Source organism: Sminthopsis crassicaudata, chromosome 6 (genome assembly GCF_048593235.1).
Source record: "Sminthopsis crassicaudata isolate SCR6 chromosome 6, ASM4859323v1, whole genome shotgun sequence".
In the NCBI taxonomy this organism is placed as follows: domain Eukaryota; kingdom Metazoa; phylum Chordata; class Mammalia; order Dasyuromorphia; family Dasyuridae; genus Sminthopsis; species Sminthopsis crassicaudata.
Window position 1 is genome coordinate 194,023,543 of NC_133622.1, and position 26,210 is coordinate 194,049,752.

At 39.9% G+C, this 26,210-nt stretch overlaps 1 protein-coding gene across 1 annotated transcript; it reads right to left on the reverse strand.

Moving 5' to 3' along the window:
• Nucleotides 1-10,708: 10,708 nt before the first annotated feature.
• On the reverse strand, nucleotides 10,709-12,238 carry LOC141546181 (oxytocin-neurophysin 1-like). The gene is made up of 3 exons (XM_074273809.1): nucleotides 11,973-12,238; nucleotides 11,340-11,541; nucleotides 10,709-10,887 (listed from the first exon to the last, which is right to left on the reverse strand). The coding sequence occupies exons 1-3, from the start codon at nucleotides 12,129-12,131 to the stop codon at nucleotides 10,838-10,840; spliced, it is 411 nt and encodes a 136-aa protein (XP_074129910.1). The 5' UTR covers nucleotides 12,132-12,238; the 3' UTR covers nucleotides 10,709-10,837.
• Nucleotides 12,239-26,210: the final 13,972 nt, after the last annotated feature.

Consider the following 26,210-nt stretch of genomic DNA (forward strand, 5'->3'; position numbering starts at 1 on the left):
ACTTTTTGAGCATAGTTCCAAATTGCTCTCCAGAATGGTTGGATGCACTCACAATTCCACCAACAATGTTTGGTTTTCCCATATCCCCTCCAACATTCTGCATTACTTTTCCCTGTCATTCTAGCCAATCTGACAGGTGTGTAGTGGTATCTTAGAGTTGTCTTAATTTGCATTTCTCTGATTATTAATGATTTGGAGCATCTTTTCATATGACTAGAAATAGTTTCAATTTCTTTATCTGAGAATTGTCTGTTCATATCCTTTGACCATTTATCAATTGGAGATTGGCTTGATTTCTTATATACTAGAGTCAGTTCTCTATATATTTTGGAAATTTGGAAATGAGGCCTTTATCTGAACCTTTGACTGTAAAAATGTTTTCCCAGTTTATTGTTTCCCTTCTAATCTTATCTACATTGATTTTGTTTGTACAAAAACTTTTCAATTTGATATAATCAAAGCTTTCTATTTTGTGATCAATAATGATCGCTAGTTCTTCTTTGGTCATGAATTCATTCCTCTTCCACAGGTCTGAGAGATAAACTATCCTATGTTCCTTTAATTTATTTATAATCTCATTCTTTATTCCTAGGTCATGAACCCATTTTGACCTGACCTTGGTGTACAGTGTTAAGTTGGGTCAATGCCTAGTTTCTGCCATACTAATTTCCAATTTCCCCAGAAATTTTTGTGAAACAGTGAAACTCAGAATTTTTAAATAGAACTTATCTTCTTTTCTATCCCCCAAACCTCTCTTCTAGCCAACTTTTTTCTTTTTTGAAAAAAAATTTATATAACACACATTGCTTTATGAATTATGTTCAGAGAGAAAAATCAGAGCAAAAGGGAAAAACCATGGCAGAGATTAAAAAAAAAAAAAAGAATTATACATAGCATGTGTTGATTTACATTCAGTCTCCTGCAGATGGCATTTTCTGTCCAAATCTTCTTAACTTCTCTAACTCTTTTGAAGACATCACATCCTAACTATGACCTAAGTTTTAAACCTTAGATTTATCACACACACACACACACACACACACACACACACACACACACAGCCAATTAGTTGCCAAGTTTCAGCCATCATACTTTCACATCACTTGAATCCCTTTTGCTCATGATACAACCACCATAGTTCTAGACCTGACTTTTGTAATAACCTCTTAATTGGTCTTCTTGAGTCTGGTCTGACACATTCTTTCTGCACCTGTCAAAGTGTGAAAGTCCTAAACAAGACATGGTTGTTTCAGTAGCAGGGACAGTGACTTTTCATCACCTCCAACAGCAAGTGCAAACTCTTTTTGTATTTAAAGCTTTTGCAGCCAATGCCCAACCTACATTTCTATACTTAATATATAGCAATCCTCCACTTCCTCTATCCTCCAGCCAAACTGACCTTCTGTTCTCCACACAGGCCATTTTCGTCCATCTTTGTGGCTTTTCACAAATTGTCTCCCATGGAATACGCTGTGTCCTCAACTCTGTCCCTTCTAGAATCCCAAAGTTCATTTCAAGTACTTTTTACATGAGAGTTGGATGTTTGAGGTGCAAGGAAGAGAGAGAAAGAGAATAAGCGTGTATTAAATGGCTACTATGTGCCAGGCACTTTCCTATACTGTTTACCAGACAATATGTCATTTGATCTTCACAACAATCCTGGGAGGTAGATGCTATTATTATCTCCATTTTACTGATGAGGAAACTGAAATGTATCACTCACACAGCTAGTAAGTAGGCTTTGAACTCAAGGCCAGTTTCTTGAGAGCAGGGCTTGTTTCATTTTTGCCTCTGTGTCCCAATAGCTGGCATAAAGTGGTCTAGTACCAAAGGATCATAGATTCCAGCTGGAATATTTGTAGCTACTATTCTCACTATGCTATCTTAGTAACTGTTGTTGTTAGAGGTAATTGTTTCTATTGGCTTATTGTTAACTGAAAGCACACTGATGGGGGTATCCCTCATTAAAGATTACATAGTAACAGCTCTCTGAGGGAATGTGCCAGAAAAGAGGGCAGCAATCTTTAAAACTTTAAAACCTTTCAAATCCTTCCTGATAGACTTAATTTTTCTTCCTCCTTGATCCGATTTTTCTTCGGCAGCAAAATAGCTGTATAAATATGTATACATATATTAGATTTAACATATGTTAGACTACCTGCCATCTAAGGGAAGGGGTGGGAGAAAGGAGGATAACTTGGAACAGAAGGCTTTGCAAGGGTCAATGTTGAAAAATTACCCATGCATGTGTTTTGTAAATAATAAGCTTTAATAATTTTTTAAAATCTTCTTGATATAGTCCCATTCTCTCTTTTCATACTAATTACATCTCTTTAGATAAAGGTATACTCTGATTCATACTTTATTCTTCTCAGAGGAGATATGTGGAGAAATCCCTTCCTATACTTGCTGACACATCCTGGGGAAATGCTCAGAGTCTGGATCACTTTGCTTACAAAGAAAATAGAAAGGTTGATCCAACCTCTCCCTCACTCCCATTTTTTTGGTGGCTTTTTCCATACAAGCAAAATGAATCAGAAATTGTCGCCCTCATTTCCCTCCTAGACAACTTAAACACATTACCAAATGGACTCTCTAGGTTGCAGTGACCAGCTGAGGCATCTCTATTAAGTGTGGACGTGTCCCTGATGTTCCTGGCAGAAATTCTAGCTGGAGGACAGGTCAGGACAGAGACAAAACAAGACCGTGACGCCCCAGGCAGCCCAACCATCCCTTTATTAAGGCTTGAAGTTTCTCAGACAAACAGACAGATGGACAAGAAACTATTTGTTCACACAAAAGAAGTGCCAGCTCCCCCACCCTCCCCATGACTGGATGCCACTCTGTTCCTGGGAGAGTTGGCTCCTGGGCCATCCAGAGGCCATGTGCTTAGGGACTTCTGCCAAATTTGGCCCCCTGGGAAGTCCAGCTCTTTTCTCACTTTGCAGGAAGGGGCTGGTGGGGAGGGAAAGAGGAAGGGAGGGACTGGGAGAAGGGTCACGGTGCTCTTGGCTTCCCAGTTAATCCAAGGGAAGACTGCCACAGACAGAAACCTGCAGCAGAGGGATGGATCCTGGAAGGAAGGACCAGCTAAGGAGGGTTTGACTCCCACGATGAGACAAAACAGACCTCCGGGGCCTGGGCTGGGAGGAAGAGATGGAGGGGAAGATGGCCCCAGCATTTCACTGTCCCCTGTCCTGGAAGCATATGGCTTCAGGTGGGGTACAGAGGGATGATCCTTTGTTACATTCAGCTTGAGCACTGTCCTTGGGAACAGAAGGTTGGGTTCGAGGCCAACTACGCCCAGCAGACTGGCCAGGAGTGCTCTGGCCAAGGCTCCCCTGGGGAAGCCCTCCTTCTCCTTTTCCCACTCTCCTCTTGTCCTTCCTTGGATGGATCTTTCCTCCATGGAGCACAGCCTTAGAGATGGACCCTCAGGATATCCTCGTTGGCAGCAGCCTTCTTACAGCTCACACAGGTGAGGGTCGGGGACTCCTCCCTGTCAGCTAAACAGGTGCGGCACACCAGGTGGCCACAGGGAAGCTGGTAAGCAGGATCACTTCTGAAGAAAGTAGTGAAGACTCTGCTGCAGGAGCTGCATCCAGGACCCGAGCTCCAGTTCACTGCAGGGAAACAAGGGAGAAAAACCAGGGCCAGGATTAGGACCCACGTGCTTCCTGCCCACATGCTTGGGATAGCAGTTTCCAGGGTCGTTTCTCCACAGCCACCATTAACATTATGGCTACTTTGAACTGCCAAGGGAAAGCTCTCACCTGTCTGAGTCTAGAGAAGGCAGGTCCACCTGCCCCAGACTACAGACTAGCACCCAGTTTTCCTAGGGGCTGGACTGGCAGGTGCCAACATTTAGGGCAGCTCTCCTTTCCCTCCCAAAGTAGTCATTTCCGGTTTGGTGCAAGAGATGATCAGTTCATGGAAAAGCTGGATTTCTCTGGCCCACGACCACATCACCTTGGATGTTGTAGGAGAAGTTCCCCAGACCAGCAGATGGTACCACTGATATGGGGGCCTTGGATCACCTGCTGCTCCACATGTAACTGAGCATGGCACTCCATGCTGCTTCCCGTTTCATCATGATCATATGTACTTGGATTTCCAACTTATGTGCAGCTTATCTTTATTTCCTGACATGCCACAGGAATTGGTCTCCTTCTCCTTTATATACTTGGGAAATATATGTTATGGCCATTTTTTTTTCCTGCTTAGGTACTAGCAGTATTGTGTGCTATCACTCTGTACATGTGAGATGGGTTTCATGTAAATGAGACATGTAGTCACTAGAAAGCATTTGGCTTTACTGGATTTTTAAAATCCAGATCCATGATTTTATTCATTTAGAGAATTCCCACATTGGCAAAGTCTTGTGGCTTCAAATTTTAGAAAGTGCCTGGGGAATTAAAAGATTGGGTGATTTGTCCAGAATCAGAATTCTGTGTGTCTAAGATGAGATTGAACTACAATCATCCTGACTCTCAAGCCATTTCTCTATGAACTAGGCCACTCTTCCTCTTCTGCTTGATAGATTGCATGCAATGCCAATTAGTGAGTGATAGAAAAGGTTCTGTGGGAAGCTAACCAGCAATGGGGGTAATTACCTGAGATGAATTGAATTTTGAGATAGAGATGCAATATTCGTGTCATTTTGCAGGGACTATAAAACTTTCACTGCACTAAGGAATCACCCTTGAAAGGGGAGTAGAATATTCTTTTCTATTTTTCATTTTTCTGTTGAGCTCACCCATTCCCATGATGCAGACCATGGAGAGAGGAAAGATTTTTAGGAATATGTTGTCAAGTATGGAGTTAAGCTGAAACTTCCAAAGCAAGTTTCTCTGATAAGGCTTTATTTCTCCAATATAGAGGGAACTGAGTCAAATTTATAAAAAATAAGAGCCATGCCCCAATTGATAAATGATCAACAGATAGGATCTGTGTCCAAAGAGCGTAAATTCATGCATATCCTTTTGACCTAACAACACCACTTCTAGGCGTGGATACCTACAGGGATTTGAAAAAATAAAAGAAAATAAAAGAAAGCCCAGACTAAATGTCTAGGACTTCTGGAAGTCAGAGGTAAGGACACAGAGAGTTTCATGAGATAGCTTTAAAAGGCAATGAGATCTGATTGCCAGGTGATCAGGCCTAAGTGAGAGTTGCCTTCGAATATAATGCATTTTTCAGCTCCCTCTTGGACACTTAGAGTGTCAGAGCCAGGACTGCCTGAAATGCTGGTGAGATGAGTGAGATGTGCCTGATCAAAGCCAGGGAAGTAGTCCCAGTGTTATAGTGGAGGCTTGCCAGATTGTGGAGGACTCTAAATGAACAGGAATCATCAGCTACATGAACAAGACTTTCCCTCTGTCCATAACTTGGGATTTTTTTTGGTGGGAATGGGGAGGAACAAACTTCATTTCTCTTATGTCTCTGGCTTCTGGGAGTACTAGTTCCCTCAGAAGGAATAAATGTATGAATTTAACCCTTGAATATGGTAGCCTACTAAGCTTATGAGAGGCTAAACCTTGTGATTGTTGTGATTACCTGAAAGCAAACAAGTTTTGAAAATCTCAACCTATATTTTTGCAGATTCCTGCAGTAAAAGAAGCTAAGGCAGAACATGACTGATTTCCTATTGAACAAAGCAAGGAGGCAGGTAAGAATCTTAATGAGATAGCAGCTATGTACTTAGATCTTTTTGCAGAGTTAGAGTGGTGGAAGGGGAGACAAGAGCTAAATTTGTGATTCATTTATGAAACTTCAATGAAGTCTTTCACATTTTAAAACCCTGGAGGAACCTGCAGAGAGGACAAGGCACATGCTTCCCGCAATTAAAATTACTTTTTTTAAAAAAATCTTACAACAAGCGTCAAAGTGTGTGTTTCTTCTACCTGTGCTTAATGATGATGGCTTCCAACTATTCAATATCAACTTCAAGAACCAAACCATTTATGTGTTCATGGCCTCAGTGACAGTCCTCCAAGCATGAGTTTTAGGACGATTCAGCTTAATACACTACAGATCAAATGGTCATTTAGACGTTTGATGAAAAAAAAAAGCCCAAGTAGGAATGAGAGATTGTCATGGTAACCTTATTTTATCACTCAAAGAGAAAATAAAAAATAGAGGGGAAAAGAAATGATTTGGGGTTTTTTGAAGGGAGATGTTATACTAAGATTTGAGTGAAGGCAAACTTTCTTAGATAATAGTTTCAAAGACAACAATGAATTAAAAGTGAGTACTCTTTCTAATAAAGAGAAGGGGAGAGTATAACCACCCTAGTTCAGGGACTTTCACATATGCCATTGTACGAATAAAGGAAATAATAAATATTTTGCCAACTTTAAAGAACTATGTAAATGTAAATAAAAATTATGTAAAAGTCTCATGACTCTATGCTCCTAATTAGTTTCCCTTCCCCTCTCCCATCTCTGTCCTTTTCAATCCATGTTTCATAGAACTTTCAGAATTTAGGCTTTAGATTCTTTTCCTATTCAAAAGCCTGCTCTTCTTGAAGAGAACTTAGAACTTAACACAGTTAACACATAATATTTTCTAAGCATTCCCTGACTGAAAGAATGATTGATTAGCTCCTAACTGCACAATGTATAAAATCCAAACTCTCTAAGCTTTTCAAATCCTTTACAAGATGGTTCCAGCCCACCTTTTGTAGTTTTATTTCCTGGTATTAGCTTTCATATACTCAGTGCTACAAACCAAATCATCTATTTGTCCTTCCCAATATCGATCTGTCTTTTCCAGCCTCCCTTTCTATACATCCCCTGTTTCCCTGCTGGAATAACTGCCCCAGCACCATTGAAGCTCTTCTCCTCCCTCAAGGTCCATCTTAATGTTGCTTCCTTCATACCATTTTCTTTAAGAATCATATTCCTCAAATGCCCCACATGTGCAAAAATGTTTGTAGCAGCTCTTTTTTGGTGGCAAGGAATGGGAAATTGACTGGATGCCCATCAGGTGGAGAATGGCTGAATAAGTTCTGCTATATGAAGGGAATGGAAAAGTATTGTTCTATGAAAAATGATAAGCAGGATGATTCCAGAAAAGCCTGGAAAAGACTTATATAAACTGATGCTGAGTGAAGTGAGGAGAACCAGGAGAACCCTGCACATAGTAACAGCAATAGGATGTGATGATCAACTAGAATAGACTTGGCTCTTCTCAGAAATACAGTAGACCAAGGCAATTCCAATAGACTTGGGATGGAAAATGCCATCCTCATCCAGAGAGAGAACTATGGAGACTGAATGTGGATTGAAGCATGCAATTTTCATCTTTTTTAATTTGCTTTTTTTTCCTCTGATTTTTTGTTCTGATTTTTCTTTCACAACATGACTAATCTGGAAATATGTTTAAAATTATTGTACATGTATAACTTACATCAAATCACTTGATTCCTTAGGGAGGTAAGGGAGAGACAGAGAAAAATTCGGAACTCAAAATTTTATAAAAATTAAGGTTAAAATAAAATATTATTTAGAGTTTTTTTAAAAAGCATCCTATTCCTCCACCCCCACCCCAAGCAATCAGGATAATTCTGTTGAAGCACTCTGATGAACAAACTGCCCTTTGGTTGTTGATCATTTTCTAACTTGCATAATTAGCTATTTGTGTCTACCTCTAATTTCTATCCTAAGAAGAAAATTCTTTTAACAGTAGAGAGCATGATACAGACTTTTTAGATAATAGTATTAGTTGAACTGTTAAAAAATTCTTACTATTAATAATAATTATAATAATAATAATAAGATCAAGTTCAAATCCAGTCTCTCATATTTCCTCGACTAATAACTCTGGACAAGTCATTTTAATCTGTTTGCCTCAGTTTCCTCATCTGTTAAATGAGCTGGAGAAGGAAATGGAAAACTGCTCCAGCATTTCTTCCAAGAAAACCCGAAATTGGCTCAAAAAGTATGAGACATGACTGAAAATGACTGAATAAAAGTGAGTCCAATGTATAAGACTGAGTTATTTCCAACTGATAAATGGCCAAAGTTAATGAACAGTGAGTATTCAGAAGAAATCAAAGCTATCTAAAGTCATATAAATATATTCTAAATCAATACTGATTAGACAAATACAAATCTGTCTATTTTAGACAAATACAAATTAAAACAATTCTGAGATACCACCTCATATCTATCAGATTGGTTAATGTGACAGAAAAAGAAAATGAAAAAATGTAGGAGAACTATAAAACTATAGACCTACCCCAGCAATACCATATGTCAAAAAGATCCTACATAGAGTACTAGGTCTGTATCCCAAAGAGATCAAAGAAAAAGGAAAAGGACTTTTAGATTTATATTAATAGTACTTCTTTTTGTAGTGGTAAAGAACTGGAAATTAAGGGGTAATACCCATCAACTGGAGAATGGTTAAACAAGTTGTGGTATGTAGTTATGATGGAAAATTATTGTGTTATAAGAAATGATGAGCAGGATGGTTTCAGAAAAAGTGGCACAACATAGCAACTGATGCAAAGTGAAGTGAACTAACCAGAAAATTGGACATAGTAATTGCAACATTGTATGATGACCAACTGGGAATGACTTGCTATTCTCAATGATCCAAGACAATTCCGAAAGGACTTATAGAAAAAAACACTATCCTTCTCCAAATAAATGGAATCTGAGTGCAGATTGAACCATCATTTTTTCACTTTATTTGTCTTACTTTTTTGAAACATGGCTATTATGGAAATATGTCTTACATGATTTCATATGTATAATTGATAACATGTTTCTTACCTTCTCAATGCTGTGGAGGAAAATGGGAGAAAGTGAGAAAATTCAGAACTCATAATGTTTTATAAATGTATGTTTAAAATAAAAAATAAAAAATTTCATAACAAGTTGATAAAGCTAGCATAAGAGAAATATTTACTCATAGTTTCATCCTTACTGGAAAAGAAAAGTATATTAAAATGAGACTAATCATTAAATTAGAACTGGAAAATCTGGACCTGGGCTTTACATTAGTGACATGACTTAGGGAAATGTTTGTGAGAGGAATATTAAGGATTTTTATTCTGAGGCAATTGGGATTAAGTGACTTGCCCAGGTTGACACATAAATTATTATTATATTTTTTTAAAAGAAAACAAGTTGAAGATACTTAGGGTTTATAATAATTCCATTTATGTTTTCCTTCAGGAAATTATTTTATATTGCTTAAAAAAAACACACTAATGAACTAAGCTAAAGTTACCCATGAATTCAAAGAATGAATCAGGATCCATAATGACAAAAGAAAGAATGGGAATTTATAAGAGAAAATATGTAGTGATAAAAACAATAGGACTTGGTATAGATTGAGTGCAAATGAGGAGTACAGGATAAGACCTACATTGTGATCCCAGTGGTAAAGAGATAGTGGTTTGGAAGTCAAAATAAAGAGATGTTTTGGACATGTTGAGTTTAAGAAGTTTTGAGGACATTCAGATTAAAATCTTCAGTAGGCAGTTGCTGAAACAAGAGTAGAGAGATTAGGGCTAAATTTTAGAACCACAGGAATAGAGATGTTAATTTAATTTAGGAAAAGGCAATCAGATCACCAAGCAGGATAGAATAGAGAGAGGAGAGCCTTAAATAATTATCAAGATCTAATTGATATCAATTTATCCATTATAACATATAGACTCTTAAGTGATTAATAGCTTTTAAAAAGGTCATTACCTAGTGACCACATTTCCACTTAACCTCTTATTGGCTTTCCCTTCATGTCCCATCAGGCTGCATTCATCAGAACTTCTCTAACATTCCCCAGAAGCCTCTTCATCTTTTAAGATCAAGGTGGCACAAGACTTCACACTTCAGAAGTAAGCTCTGTTTCTTATACTCTTCCTTCTTATTAAAGGTAGAGAGCTACTCCCAGAATCTCCACTTAAAGAGGGCACATTTCACTGGGTTGCACTCTTTTGGAGGCTCATCTCCATCATGCCTCCATTCCAGGAACCTCTCCTCCTCCCCTACCAGAGACTTCCACTTTCTTTATGTGTTCTTTTTCATATTAATATTTAAGATGCTGTGTGACCCTTGGCAAGTCACTTAACCTCAATTGCCTCAGCTCCTCCCACAAAAAAGAACTTGAGATGCTAGAGAATAGTATCAGGCTTTTTGTGATTTGTATTTGTCTTTCCAGTGTTTAGCACATAATAAACACATAACTGATTTTTTAAAAGTATAGGGCAATTGACAAAGAGATACCAAAATGAACCACTTCTGATCTTGACAGAGAGAGAGGGAAAGGAAATGGTTGTAAGCGTGGGACATTTAAAATACTGTTTGGTTGGCTTTGCTGACCTGCATTAATTTCTCTCTCACTTTCTTATTCTTTGTAACTGGAAATGACTCTAGGAAGAAGTGGAAAAAATCTATTTGGAATTGATGAGATAAAATAGGGACTAAACTCATGGTTTCATTGGGATTGGAAATCCAAGATAAGGAGACCCTCTCTTCCATGTAAATCTTCACGTTTTCTGGAATGTGGAGTTGGAAAGCAGCTTAGAGGGCCAAGAGATCCTGGCTTGCCTAGCAGCACACAGCATGTGTCAGAGTCAGGACTTGAACCCAGATTTCTGAGACCACAATGAAATGAAGGCATAGAAAAATAAAAGACATCAAGACACTTTTAAATAGCTTTATATCCATTTTACTGCAGGAAGAGAGGGATTTGGCAAGTGGGACAGAACAATTTCCTAAACAAAACAGAACTCCCAGGACTAAGGATCACACCCACTCCTTCCTCTCACCAGCTGGGAGGGGGAGAAGAAAGGAGCTGCTCCATCTTTCTGCATCTTCCAGGCCTAGGAAAGGATAGATTCTTGATCACAGGCAGAATCCAATCCACAACCATCTGCAGAAAGAGAGACGTAGGTATTTCAGTTAGATGGGAGCAACCATGGACTCTTCTTCTCCAACCCCTAAACCCTGGAAAGGGGTAATTGTTCAGTAGTGTCAACTCTCTAGGACCCAAACTGGGGTTTTCTTGGAAAAAGTACTGCAGTAATTTGCCATTTCCTTCTCCTGCTTATTTTATAGAAGGGGAAACTGAGGCAAACAGGAGTCACACAGGTAGTGTCTGAAGTACACTACCTGTTAGTGAGTCAGTGAGTCAGGTAGTCTTCCTGACTGCAGACCTGGCACCCTATCCATTCTTCCACTTTACTTAGGAAAGGAGGGAAAGGAGCCAGGGCAGGAGAAGGGCCTCTAGCGGAGGGAGGGCTGTCTCAGCTCCCAGCCCAGGACTTGAGGGAGCCCCTCACTCTCTCACACAGGGGTCTGCGGACCAGGAGTGCCGTCACTCACCGCTGCTGCAGCAGATCCCGGCGGCCGCACAGCGCCCTCCGCTTCCGCAGGGTTTCTGGCCAGACTGGCACGGGGAGGGCAGGTAGTGCTCCTCCTGGCACCTCAGGCTCTCGGCGGTGCCCACGTAACAGCCGAGCTCTTCCCCGCAGCAAATGCTGGGGCCGAAGCAGCGCCCTTTGCTTCCGGGGCCGCAGGGGAGGCACTGCAAGAGCGGGAGACGCGGCTGAGCGTCCGGGGCAGGACTCTGGCCAGTGTCTCCCAGCCCTATTCCCCCCCTCCCCCCCCAGGAGGAGCACTTGAGGCCCCGGGGACGGCGGACTCTCCTCCCGCAGGGAGGCTGCACCGCAGCGCAGGATAGCAACCGTGGCCAAGGCAAAGGTCGGAGCTCCCCTCTGCCCTGCCCTGCTCCGCCTTATTGTCAGGGGGAGGGAACGTGGAGAAGGCGAGTCTCAAGTTGGGGGGGAGGAAGAGGGGAGCAAGCGTCGGGGCTTCGGGGCCAGCTGCGGGACCCGCCAGCCCTAGGGGTGCGCTGTGGAGGGGGCCTTCTGTGGCCGTCGCGCCCCGCACCCAAAGGCCCGCGCACGTGGAGAGGAGGCAGGCGGCCCGTGGGCTCCCACCCGCGCCGAGCCTCACCTCGCGCACGTCCATGTCTGGCGCCGAGCGCTTCCCGCCGATGGGGCAGTTCTGGATGTAGCAGGCGGAGGCCAGGGCCAGGAGAGCGAGGAGGTAGCAGCAGGCGAGGCCCGGACGGGCGCGGGCCGCGAGGCGCAGAGGGGAGCCGGGGCCGCCCATGGGGAAGCTGGCCGGAGGCAGGCGCGAGAGGCTGGGCTCGCAAGCGGGCCCGGGGAGGCTGAGCGCTGGGTCCCGGAGGCTGATCTTCCTGGGGCTCTGAGCACCGGGGCCGGAGCCCGGCCTATTTATGCCCCGGGGCCCGGGACCTAAGGTGGCAGGCGCTTGGAAGCTCACGCCGGGTCAGCGGGGCGTCACTGCCTCCGGTGCCCCCGCACTTAGCCCGCCCGGGCTGGGGCACAGGGTCAGCTTGTCTGCTCAGGGCCGAGCTCGGGGTCAGAACCCGGGCGCTGCCCTCATTAGTCTGGAGCTGTCCTGGTGCCCCCAATGAACTCCCAATTAACCCTGGGCTCTGCAGACCAGCACCCGCACTTACTCCCCCCTCCCCCAAGACTCACTCCTCTCCGTCTGTCTCCAGGTGGAGAAGAGCTGCTCCCGGGCTTCCTCTCTCAGAGCAAGAAACGGCCGCTCCATCTCCTGGGAAAGCAGAAGCCAAGGCCCAGAGAGCGAAGAGGCTCCCAGAGAGTGGGCTCCAGAACCCCAGTCCTTAGTTCCCTCCCCTTTATCAAAGGCTGCCGGCCCCAGGAAGAGGGCTTCCCAGGGGTTTGGGAAGTCAAGGTACAGGAGGACTGTGGGGTAGAGGCAGGTCACCGGCCCTACAGGAAGAGGAGCAAAGACTAGAGAAAAATCAAACTTAGTGACATACACATATAAATATATACATTATGTAGAAATATATTTGTTTATATAAGGAAATTTATGAGGAAAAATTATTATGATTTTCATATTTACCAATGTGCTATTTGTTTGTTTTTTTATGTTTTTTTTCATTAAAGCTTTTTATTTACAAAACATATACATGGATAATTTTTCAACATTGACCCTTGTGAAACCTTCTGTTCCAAATTTTCCCCTCCTTCCCCCCACCCCCTCCCCTACATGGCAGGTAGTCCAATATATTAAATATGTTAAAATATATGTTAAATCCAACATATGCATACCTATTTATCTTGCTGCACAAGAAAAATGAGATCAAGAGGGAAAAAGAAAACTACAAAAGAAAATAAAATGCAAGCAAACAACAACAAAGAGTGTGAACCACAACAATCCTCTCTCAGAGTGCAGATAGCTCTCTCTATCACAAGATCATTGGAATTGTCCTGAATCATCTCATTGTTGAAGAGAGCCAAGATCATCAGAATTGATCAATGTATACTCTTGTTGTAGTCATGTATAATGATCTCCTGGTTCTGCTCATTTTACTCAGCATCAGTTCATGTAAGTCTCTCCAGGTCTCTCTGTATTCATCGTGTTGGTCCTTTCTTACAGAACAATAATATTCCATAATATTCATATGCCCTAACTTATTCATCCATTCTCCAACTGATGGTCATTGACTCAGTTTCTCTTTCCTTGCTACCACAAAGAGGGTTGCCATAAACATTTCTGCACATGTGTATCCCTTTCCCTTCTTTAAGATTTCTTTGGGATATAAGCTCAGTAGAGACACTGATGGACCAGAGGGCATGCGCAGTTTGATGGTCCTTTGCGCATAGTTCCAAATTGCTCTCTAGAATGGTTGGATTCTTTCACAATTCCACCAACAATGCATCAGTGTCCCAGTTTTCCCACATCCTCCAACATTCATCATTATCTTTTCCTGTCATCTTAGCCAATCTGACAGGTGTGTAGTGGTATCTCAGAGTTGTCTTAATTTGCACTTCTCTGATCAATAGTGATATCAATGTGATATTTGTAATGGATATTCCAAATGCCTTTTCTGGCTTGAGAGTTCAACTCTTACAATGCAATTTGAAATGATAAATCAGTTTTTGACAGTGCTCTCCTCTGTATGCTAAATGAAGTGAATCAAAGATTACACAATCTGTTCCCATCACCAAACTCTGGTTCTCTTCCCCCACCAAGAAACAACCCCTATAATTTGAAACAATGACTTGCGAACTATTCCCACAGGACTGGAGAACATCCCTTTTGTCCTGAATTGGTGGACTTGTTATGGGAAAACACCGAGGCCCTAAAAATGTTTGTTCTGTAACCCACCTTCCCCCTCCTTTCTCATTTATGATTTGTGTATAAAATCTCTACCATCCTACAATAAGAGGAGGTCTTCTGCCTAGGGGAACTTCCAGGATGCAAATTGTATTCCTCACTCTGACAGTGGTTAAACTGCTATTTGATCTCTAAAACCTTTTCCTGTTTTGTTCAGCTCTAGCAATCTAGAGACCAAAGACAGCAAAAATTCATTTAACAGTATGATAAACATGTTTTCCTATACATATATTTATGTGTATGCATACCTCCTGAGGTTCAGTCTTGCATTATAAAATACTGGCTATTTCCATCTGGGAATCCTATAGACATCTCAAACTCAGAATTTTTCAAATAGAACTCATCTTCTTTCCTATCCCCCAAACCTCACTTCTTCCTAACTATTTTTCTCTTTTTTAAAAAATTATTTATTGAACACACATTGATTTATGAATCATGTTGGGAGAGAAAAATCAGAGCAAAAGGGGAAAACTATGGGAGAGATTAAAAAAAACAGAAAATGAATTATACATAGCATGTGTTGATTTACATTCAGTCTCCTTAACTCTTTTTCTGGACACAGATGGCATTTTCTCTCCAAATGTTCCTAACTTTTCTAATTCTTTTGAAGACATTACATCCTAACTGTGACTTAGATTTGAAACCTTAGATTTATCAGCACACACACACACACACACACACACACACACACAGCCAATTAGTTGCCAAATTTCAGTCATTCTACTTTCACGTCTCTTGAATCCCTTTTGCTTTCCTCATGCTACAACCACCATAGTTCGAGACCTAATTTTTACAATAACCTCTTACTTGGTTTTCTTGACTCTGGTCTGATTCTTTCTCTCTGCACCTGTCAAAGTGTGAAAGTCCTAAACAAGGACAAGGCTGATTCAGTAGCAGGGACAGTGACTTTTCATCACCTTCAACAGCAAGTGCAAATTCTTTGTGTATTTAAAGCTTTTGCAACTTATCCCCAACCTACATTTCTAGACTTAATATATAGCAATCCTCCAACCACTCTATGCTTCAGTCAAACTGGCCTTCTCTTAACCACACAGGCCATTTTCGTCCATCTTTGTGACTTTTCACAAATTGTCTCCCATGGAATACGCTGTGTCCTCACCTCTGCCCCTCCTAGAATCCCAAAGTTCAATTCAAGTACTTTTTACATGAGAGTTGTGTAAAGGGCTGAAACTCTTGAGTTAATGCACTGAGGTTGGACAACAGAGCACTTAAGGCTAATTACCCATTGGACAATACTCTATTAGCATATGCTTGGAAAATGGCCCTTCCCACTATTCTGTGCTGACCCAATCATTTGGTGTATACAGAGAATTATAGAAGGAGCTAGGGGGTGGAATAAGACTAGCCAGAGTCTCTTCTGGGAAGGAGAAGAAGAGGAAAGGTTGCAGAGATCCTAGTGTCCATTCCCTTCACTTCTACCACTAAAGACCAAGAATAAAGACCAAGGACTTTTGCTTGTCCTGATTCTAGCTGATTCTAAGGTATCTAGGGTGCTAACGCAGTTACCTCAGAGTTGGGTGGTTGAGGAGCAAGAAAGAGAGAAGGGAATAAGCATTTATTAAATGCCTACTATATGCCAGGCACTTTCCTATACTCTTTACCAAACAATATGTTACTTGATCCTTACAACAATCCTGGGAGGTAGGTGCTTATTATTATCTCCATTTTACTGATGAGAAAACTGAAATAGATCAGTTGGACAGCTAGTAAGTAGGATTTGAGCTCAAGGCCAATTTCTTTTTTTTGTTTGTTTTTTAAAATTATTATAGCTTTTTATTTACCAGATATATGCATGAGTAATTTTTCAGCATTGACAATTGCAAAATCTTTTATTCTAATTTTTCTCCTCCTTCCCCCCATCCCTTCTCCCAGATGGTGACCAATACATGTTAAATATTTTAAAGTATAAGTTAAATACAATATATACATACATGTTCAAACAGTTATTTTGCTGCACAAAAAGAATCGTACTTTGAAATAGTGTACAATTAGCCTGTGAAGGAAATCAAAAATGCAAGTGGACAAAATTAGAAGGATTGGGAATTCTATGTAGTGGTCCATAGTCATCTCCCAGAGTTCTTTCTGTGGGTGTAGCTGGTTCAGTTCATTACTGCTCTATTGGAACTGATTTGGTTCATCTCATTGTTGAAGAAGGTTGCATCCATCAGAATGGATCACCATACAGTATTGTTGTTGAAGTATATAATGATCTCTTGGTCCTGCTCATTTCACTCAGCATCAGTTCATGTCAGTCTCTCCAGGCTCAAGGCCAGTTCCTTGAGAGCAGGGATTGTTTCATTTTTGTCTCTGTGTCCCAATAGCTGGCATACAGTAGTCTAATACCAAAGGATCATAGTTTCAAGCTGGAAGAGACCTCAAAAGGCCACTTAGTCCAGTTCTTTCATTTTACAGATGAAAATAATGATCAGGCTCATGGTGGGTAAGGTATCTTTGGGTATTTAGCAGATCCTTGTAAAGAGCTGGTTGAGAGGCAGAATGGGTCAACTATTTCACATGAAGAGGAGTAAAAGACCTATTATAATAAAGGGGAAGGTGGAAGGATGCACAATGAGAACAGTATGATTGAACAGAGATTCTGCTCCAAGACTTGCAAAGAAGAAAGCCTTTACCTCCAAAGCGCTTCCCTACTTCCACATTAAAAGACAGAGTCAAAGATCTCAGCACAGCTTAAGACTTTATTTTCTAAAAACACTGAGGGGAACGAGGCAGGGAGAAAGGCAGCATGCTGGAGAGAGGGGAACTTCTCAGGGCTATCATCAGGAAGATTATCACTACATCCTGTTCTCATTTCCTCTGGTCCTTACTTCCCAGCTTCTCTTCATGATTTTAGGCATGGTTAGAGACTTGAAGAGGGTCCCCTAACTTATCCCCTAATCAGTTATAAGAAGATAACTTCCTCTTTGGGAGGCTGCAGTTCTCCCATGTGTTGGCCTGATCTCTGCATTTGGTGCAGCAGGAAGTCACTGGCTGGCCCATCCAGCTGGGTCCAACTACTCTTCTCACAGGTTGCCAATTTCCTCCCAGCAGGCTGGTTCCATCATTCAGTTCTCTGTGGGAATCACAATGGAAAAAATCTCAGAACATGGAGTTATATGAAGTTGGACCATACTAAGAAGCCTTGCATTAAACACACAACAAATAACAAGAAAATTGGATTTACACACATATATTGTATCTAGGTTATACTATAACACATTTAATATGTATGGGATTGCCTGTCATCGAGGGGAGGGTGTAGAGGAAGGGAGGGAAAAATTTGGAAAAATGAATACAAGGGATAATGTTGTAAAAAAAATTTATTACTCATGCGTATGTACCATCAAAAAATTATAATTATAAAATTAATAATAATAAAAAAAAGAAATGACAGAGCCAAGAAACAAACAAACAAACAAAAAACACAGCAAATGAAGTAGTGTAGGAGGCTGCAATATTTTCCTGAATTAGTCTAGGATATTTGAGGTTGGATGATAACCAGCAGCAAGAAGAACAAAAAAGGCGGCTGGGGGGAAAGGAAGGCTCTCTTCTTATCTGTTAGGACCTGTTGTCCTAGAAGTGAACCCTACATGTCCTAACTGTGCTTTCTCCAAGTCCCAGAGAAATAACTTTAATTCCCAGTGACTACCCTCAGGATGGGAGAATCCCTGGACTCCTCTTTGGTCCTACTAAAAGGTGGATTGATATATCCAGCTGTGTCCAGGAATCAAAATCTTGCTTCAAGCACCATTCACCCTTTTCAGTTCAATATCCTCCACCCCACAAATCAATTGGCCACTGGGAAAAATAAACTGTTTAACTAACAAGATCCTTGCCTCATGCACCATACAATTTAGTAATGTAGAGAAGTGGAAGGTTAACACAGACATCCCAGCTCACACCTGAGCATACATTTCTCCTTCCAGTCTGGTATGTTGTTCTTTGAGATCAAATGAAACAATTCTGATTTAGGAGTCAGGTAAGATCTGGATTCATTTCCTATCATTAACACTCATTGGGTGACTCTGGGAGTTAGTAAATTTCTTTTGGCTTCTATTTCCTCACCTGTAAAATGGGGTTATCAAGATACACATCCCAGGATTGTTGTGAGACTCAAATGAGATAACAATGCATTTGGGAAAACTTAAATTGCCAAATAAATATCCATAATTAGACTTAGTCTGTACTAGCCATGTGCATGTGCATGCCCTCCACCCACACCTGTTCCCTTTTGAGGTCTTTCTTCAAATGTTTGAAAGAAAATGGCAATGATCATCTGGATCCACTGTCTAGCAAAAGAACACTCCTTATTTCCAGGCTTTATGATCCCTTGACAATAACTAATAATGAGATCAGGCTTAGATTTTTTGGTAGAAGTAAGGAATATCGCAGGTGCTTTTATCCTTGTTTTCTGAAGATGAGGAAATCACCTTCTGGGAAACTATGTCTACATTCTCCTCTCAAATGTATTCACTCAGTATAAATGGCCATCAATACTTGTAGAAGAAAGAAGTTCTGTCTTAACCAATATCAAATTCTGTAGCCTCTGGCCCCTTGGCCCCTTACTTTTCCCAGGAGGAGTGTTCTGCCCTCAGTTCTGTTGCTCAGCCAGCTCCTGGTAAGCCCTTGCCTCCTAGTCTGAGTAGCCAATTATGTTCTCTTGCTTTGCTTCTGTGGTCCATATTTAAGGAGCTGCTCTGGAGTTAATTAAAGTTCCACCTTCCTGAGTTTGCAGTCTTTGTAAATCCAGTTCATGCCTCTTTTTCATTTTTTTAGCAACTGCTCATAATTAAACAGCTTATTTTTTCTCTGATTAGTCATTGATTGAATCAGCAGTGTATGATGGTGTCAAACCTTTCCAATATGACCTTTTCTGTTTTCTTCTATATGCTTCCCTTTTCTATAAGTCTCTATAGTAGATTATCTAGCCACATCACCATATTTTTTTTCTTTTTGTACTGAATGGTACCTGTTAAACTAGTACATTTCCACCCATCCATTTTGCCCCTGACATATACATAGGGCCATTATTAAAAATATTAAAGGACCTTTAAAAAATACATCTCTTTCACTGCAATTTCAGAATTGTCCTTCATATTGCACACATTTCTTTTGCTTTCCCTTCTTATTTCCTTTTGTGACTTCCATCAAATTATCTTTTTTGCTTTATTTACTATCTTGGATGCTTGATAATAACATAGGATTACAGTTGCCTAATCAATTCAAACTTCTACCTATCCTATGCTATAAAGTTTTATCCAATAAAGTGAACAAAAGATTTAGGTTAAAATGATCTTAAGAACATAAAGACTGTAACTTCCCTGTAGTGTGGGAGATCTAAGGCCACCCTATCTGGAAAGAATCTTTTCCCAACATAAGCAAATACCTCAGTTTGTTCATTGGCAAGGACTCTCTCCCTGCTGATTATACAAAATTTTATCCTTCTACTGGGAGAGGGATTTAGGAATATATCTTCATTTATTATTTCATTCTTACAGACACACACACACACACACACATAACACACACACACACACACACACACACACACACACACACACACATCCTTTGCAATTGGTTACTGAACATCTCCCAAAATCTTTTATAGCCAATTTTTTTCCTTTTTTTTTTTTTCTGAGGCAATTGGGATTAAGTGACTTGCCCAGGATCACACAGCTAGGAAGTGTTAAGTATCTGAGGCCAGATTTGAAGTCAGGTCCTCCTGACTTCAGGGCTGCTGCTCTATCCACTGTGCCTAGCTGCCCCTATTCTAGCCAATTTTGAAATTTTTGTTTTTATTTTTAGATTCAGGATCTACCCTTAGGAATCAAAGATCTCTTTGTGGTTTCCTATGCATTGCTTTATGGTGTCATTCTAAAAATAATTAGAATTATATTTAGCAAATCAATAACTCAAATGGAAGCAAACAATCATGCAAGACTAGGGAACAAATTTTTAAAAACAATTAAGCAGATTTTCTCTCAGAACTTACTTCATGACAAGCCTCTGACTTAATGCTTGACCCAGAAAGAAATCCACAAATTATCACCAAGAGAAGACATCCTTGAAAGTCGCCAGAAAAGGTCTGTGTTTGTTCGGGGGAGGGTCAATCAGACTGGGCGCAGACTGAGGGCAGACAGCCAGAGCAAGACAGGCAGCTCACACAGCTCAGACCGGAGGGGGAGGGGTGTGATCTCTGCCGTTTCTGTGAAAGGGCTTTTGCCCCAGTGTGGATGCTCCGTCTTGGCAGCAAGCCAGGAGCGGTGGAGGGGGTGTAAACACCGGAGGTGAAGATTAAAACCCCAGAAAGCCAGCTTCTCTCAGAGCCCGGCCACCCCCAACCCCCACCTGGACTGACTCGGTGTGTTCTCAGAGCCTCAGAGCGCAGACTCAGTACAGTCATTGCTGTTCTGTTAGTGGCTCTCTGCTGCCCTACCCCCAGTCTGTAGAGGAAGCCCATTAATACCATCCAGCCCTATCCCCCGCAAAACAGACCAATTGTTTCTCTTGTCAGTTTGTTTTCTTTGATTCCTACTCTGACAAAATGAACAAAAAATTCAAAAGGGCTCTAACCATTGACAGCTTCTATGTGGAGAGGGAGCAGACTTCAAATGCTGAAGAGACTAGGAACAGACTGTCCCCAGATGTATCCCCTGGGAGGGATATAAGCTGCTCCTCAATACAAAAGAACCTCATAGAGGAAATCAAAAAGGCTCTCACAAGAGAGCTGGAAGAGAAATGGGAAAAGGAAAGGGAAGCTTGGCAAGAGAGCCTGGAGAAGTCATCCCATGCATTCAAAGACAGAATGGATAAAGAAATCAAATCATTGAGAAACAGGATTAGTGAGCTGGAAAAGGTAAACAACTCCAAGGAAAACAGGATTAGAGAGCTGGAAAAAGAAATCAGCTCTCTAAAAAATACAATGGAAAAAAATTCCATAGAAGATAAAAACTCAATTGGACAATTACAAAGAGATATAAAAAAAGTGAGTGAAGAAAATACATCATTGAAAATTAGACTGGAACAAGTAGAAATGAATGACTCAAGGAGAAACCAAGAGGGAGTCAAGCAAAACCAGAGAAATGAGACAATTGAAAAGACTGTCAAGTACCTTACCAGAAAGACAACAGACCTGGAAAACAGATCCAGGAGAGACAATTTGAGAATAATCGGACTCCCTGAAAAATGGGAGGAAAAAAAGAGCTTGGACACCATTTTCGAGGAAATTATCAAAGAGAACTGCCCAGACGTTTTGGAAACAGAGGGTAAAATAGACATTGAGAAAATTCATCGATCACCTACTGAAAGGGACCCTAAAATCAAAACGCCAAGAAATATAGTGGCCAAGTTCAAGAACCATCAGACAAAGGAAAAGATATTGGAAGCTGCTAGAAAAAAACAATTCAGATATGGAGGATCCACAATAAGGATAACACAGGATCTAGCAGCGTCCACATTAAAAGAACGCAGGGCCTGGAACATGATATTCCGAAAGGCTAAGGAACTTGGTATGCAGCCAAGAATAACTTACCCAGCAAGAATGAGCATCATTTTCCAGGGAAGAAGATGGACATTTAACGAAATAAATGAATTCCATCTATTTTTGATGAAAAAACCAGACCTACATAAAAGGTTTGATCTTCAAATACAGAACTCAAGAGACTTCTAAAAAAGGTAAAAAGAAATCTTGAGAACCATACTTCTGTCAAAAAAATATGTAAAGAACATATGTACAATTTGTCTTAGAAACTAGAGGTGGAAAGGAGATTATATCATAAAAAAGTATAAAGTGGTGGTACTACATCTCATGAAGAGGCAAAGGTAACCTATTATATCTGAGAGAAAGAAAGGAGGGAGATGAACATAGCGTGTATCAATAGACATATTCGATTTATGGTGAAACTTCTTCCACTTCATTGAAAAGTGAAAGGGAAGGAGTAAGCTAAGGGGAAGGGAATACAGTAATTTCGAGGAAAAGGGATAAAATAAGGGGAGGATCTTTAAGGTGGGGGAGGGATCCTAAAAAGGGAGGGCTGTGAAAAGCAAGTGGTGTTTACCAGTTTAATACTGGATAGGAGGGTAAAAGGGAAGGAAAGGGGAAAAGCATAAGCAGGGGTTAATAGGATGGCAAGCAATATAGAATTAGTCCTTCTAACCATAAATGTGAATGGGGCAAACTGCCTCATAAAGAGGAAGCAGTTAGCAGACTGGATTAAAAGTCAGAATCCTACTATATGTTGTTTACAGGAAACACACCTGAAACAGGATGAGACATTCAAACTAAAAGTAAAAGGGTGGAGCAGAATCTATTATGCTTCAGGCAAAACCAAAAAAGCAGGAGTAGCCATCCTCATCTCAGATCAAGCAAAAACAAAAATTGATCTAATTAAAAGAGATAAGGAAGGGCATTATATCCTGCTAAAGGGAAGCATCAATAGTGAAGCAGTATCAATATTAAACATGTATGCACCAAGTGGTGCAGCATCTAAATTCTTAAAAGAGAAATTAAGAGAGCTGCAAGAGGAAATAGATAGCAAAACTATAATAGCGGGAGATCTCAACCTTGCACTATCAGAATTAGATAAATCAAACCACAAAATAAATAAGAAAGAAGTCAAAGAGGTAAATAGAATACTAGAAAAGTTTGATATGATAGATCTTTGGCGAAAGCTAAATGGAGACAGAAAGGAATATACTTTCTTCTCAGCAGTTCATGGAACCTATACAAAAATTGATCATATACTAGGGCATAAAAACCTCAAAATCAAATGCAGTAAGGCAGAAATAGTAAATGCATCCTTTTCAGACCATAATGCAATCAAAATAACATTTAATAAAAAGCCAGGGGAAAATAGACCAAAAAATAATTGGAAACTAAATAATCTTATACTAAAGAATGATTGGGTAAAACAGCAAATCATAGACATAATTAATAACTTCACCCAAGAAAATGACAATAATGAGACATCATACCAAAATGTGTGGGATACAGCCAAAGCAGTAATTAGGGGAAGTTTTATATCTCTACAGGCCTACTTGCATAAAGTAGAGAAAGAGAGGGCCAACGAATTGGGTTTACAACTAAAATTGCTAGAAAAGGAACAAATTAAAAACCCCCAGACAAACACAAAACTTGAAATTCAAAAAATAAAAGGTGAGATTAATAAAATTGAAAGTAAAAAAACTATTGAATTAATTAATAAAACTAAGAGTTGGTTTTATGAAAAAACCAACAAAATAGACAAACCCTTAGTAAACCTGATTAAAAAAAGGAAAGAGAAAAAGCAAATTGATAGTCTTGAAAATGAAAAGGGTGAACTCACCACTAATGAAGAGGAAATTAGAACAATAGTTAGGAGCTACTTTGCTCAACTTTATGCTGATAAATTCGATAACTTAAATGAAATGGAAGAATACCTTCAAAAATATAGCTTGCCCAGATTAACAGAGGAAGAAGTAAGTAGTCTAAATAGTCCCATCTCAGAAAAAGAAATAGACCAAGCTATTAACCAACTTCCTAAGAAAAAGTCCCCAGGACCAGATGGATTTACAGGTGAATTCTACCAAACATTTAAAGAACAACTAACTCCAATGCTACGTAAACTATTTGAAAAAATAGCGATTGAAGGAGTCCTACCAAATTCCTTCTATGACACAGACATGGTACTGATACCTAAACCAGGTAGATCGAAAACTGAGAAAGAAAACTATAGACCAATTTCCTTAATGAATATTGATGCTAAAATATTAAATAAGATATTAGCAAATAGACTTCAGAAAATCATCCCCAGGATAATACACTATGACCAAGTGGGATTTATACCAGGAATGCAGGGCTGGTTTAATATTAGGAAAACTATTAGTATAATTGACCATATTAATAATCAAATTAATAAAAACCATATGATCATCTCAATAGATGCAGAAAAGGCATTTGATAAAATCCAACATCCATTCCTACTAAAAACGCTTGAGAGTATAGGAATAAATGGACTATTCCTTAAAATATTAAGGAGCATATATTTAAAACCTTCAGTAAACATCATATGTAATGGTGATAAACTAGAACCTTTCCCTGTAAGATCAGGAGTGAAACAAGGTTGCCCACTATCACCATTACTATTCAATATAGTACTAGAAACTCTAGCCTTGGCAATAAGAGCCGAGAAAGAGATCCAAGGAATTAGAGTAGGAAATGAAGAAATCAAATTGTCACTTTTCGCAGATGACATGATGGTATACTTAGAGAACCCCAAAGACTCTGCTAAAAAGCTATTAGAAATAATTCAGAATTTTAGCAAAGTCGCAGGATACAAAATAAATCCACATAAATCCTCAGGATTTTTATACATTACCAACACAATCCAACAGCAAGAGATACAAAGAGAAATTCCATTCAAAATAACAGTCGATAGTATCAAATATTTGGGAATATATCTACCAAAGGAGAGTCAGGAATTATATGAGCAAAATTACAAAACACTTGCCACAAAAATAAAGTCAGATTTAAATAATTGGAAAGACATTCAATGTTCTTGGATAGGCCGAGCGAATATAATAAAGATGACAATACTCCCCAAACTAATCTATTTATTTAGTGCTATACCAATCAGACTCCCAAGAAACTATTTTAATGACCTAGAAAAAATAACAACAAAATTCATATGGAAGAATAAAAGGTCGAGAATTGCAAGGGAACTAATGAAAAAAAAGTCAGAGGAAGGTGGTCTAAGTGTACCTGATTTAAAGCTATATTATAAAGCAACAGTCACCAAAACCATTTGGTATTGGCTAAGAAATAGACTAGTTGATCAGTGGCATAGGTTAGGTTCACAGGACAAGATAGTGAATAAAAATAGCAATCTAATCTTTGACAAACCCAAAGATCCCAAATTTTGGGATAAGAATTCATTATTTGACAAAAACTGCTGGGAAAACTGGAAATTAGTATGGCAGAAACTAGGCATGGACCCACATTTAACACCACATACTAAGATTAGATCAAAATGGGTCCAAGATTTAGGCATAAAGAACGAAATCATAAATAAATTGGAGGAACATGGGATGGTTTACCTCTCAGACTTGTGGAGGAGGAAGGAGTTTTTGTCCAAGGGAGAACTAGAGACCATTATTGATCACAAAATAGAACATTTTGATTACACCAAATTAAAAAGTTTCTGCACAAACAAAACTAATGCAAACAAGATTAGAAGGGAAGTAACAAATTGGGAAAAAATTTTTACAGTTAAAGATTCTGATAAAGGCCTCATCTCCAAAATATACAGAGAATTGACTTTAATTTATAAGAAATCAAGCCATTCTCCAATTGATAAATGGTCAAAGGATATGAACAGACAATTTTCAGATGATGAAATTAAAACTATTTCCACTCATATGAAAGAGTGTTCCAAATCACTATTGATCAGAGAAATGCAAATTAAGACAACTCTGAGGTATCATTACACACCGGTCAGATTGGCTAAGATGACAGGAACAAATAACGATGAATGTTGGAGGGGCTGTGGGAAAACTGGGACACTGATGCATTGTTGGTGGAGTTGTGAAAGAATCCAACCATTCTGGAGAGCAATCTGGAATTATGCCCAAAAAGTTATCAAAATGTGCATACCCTTTGACCCAGCCATACTACTACTGGGCTTATACCCCAAGGAACTACTAGAGAAGGGAAAGGGTCCTGTATGTGCCAAAATGTTTGTGGCAGCCCCTTTTCATAGTGGCTAGAAGCTGGAAGATGAATGGATGTCCATCAATTGGAGAATGGTTGGGTAAATTATGGTATATGAATGTTATGGAATATTATTGTTCTATAAGAAATGACCAACAGGAGAAATACAGAGAGGCTTGGAGAGACTTACATCAACTGATGCTGAGTGAAACGAGCAGAACCAGAAGATCATTATACACTTCAACAATGATACTGTACGAGGATGTATGCTGATGGAAGTGGATTTCTTCAACATAGAGAAGAGCTAA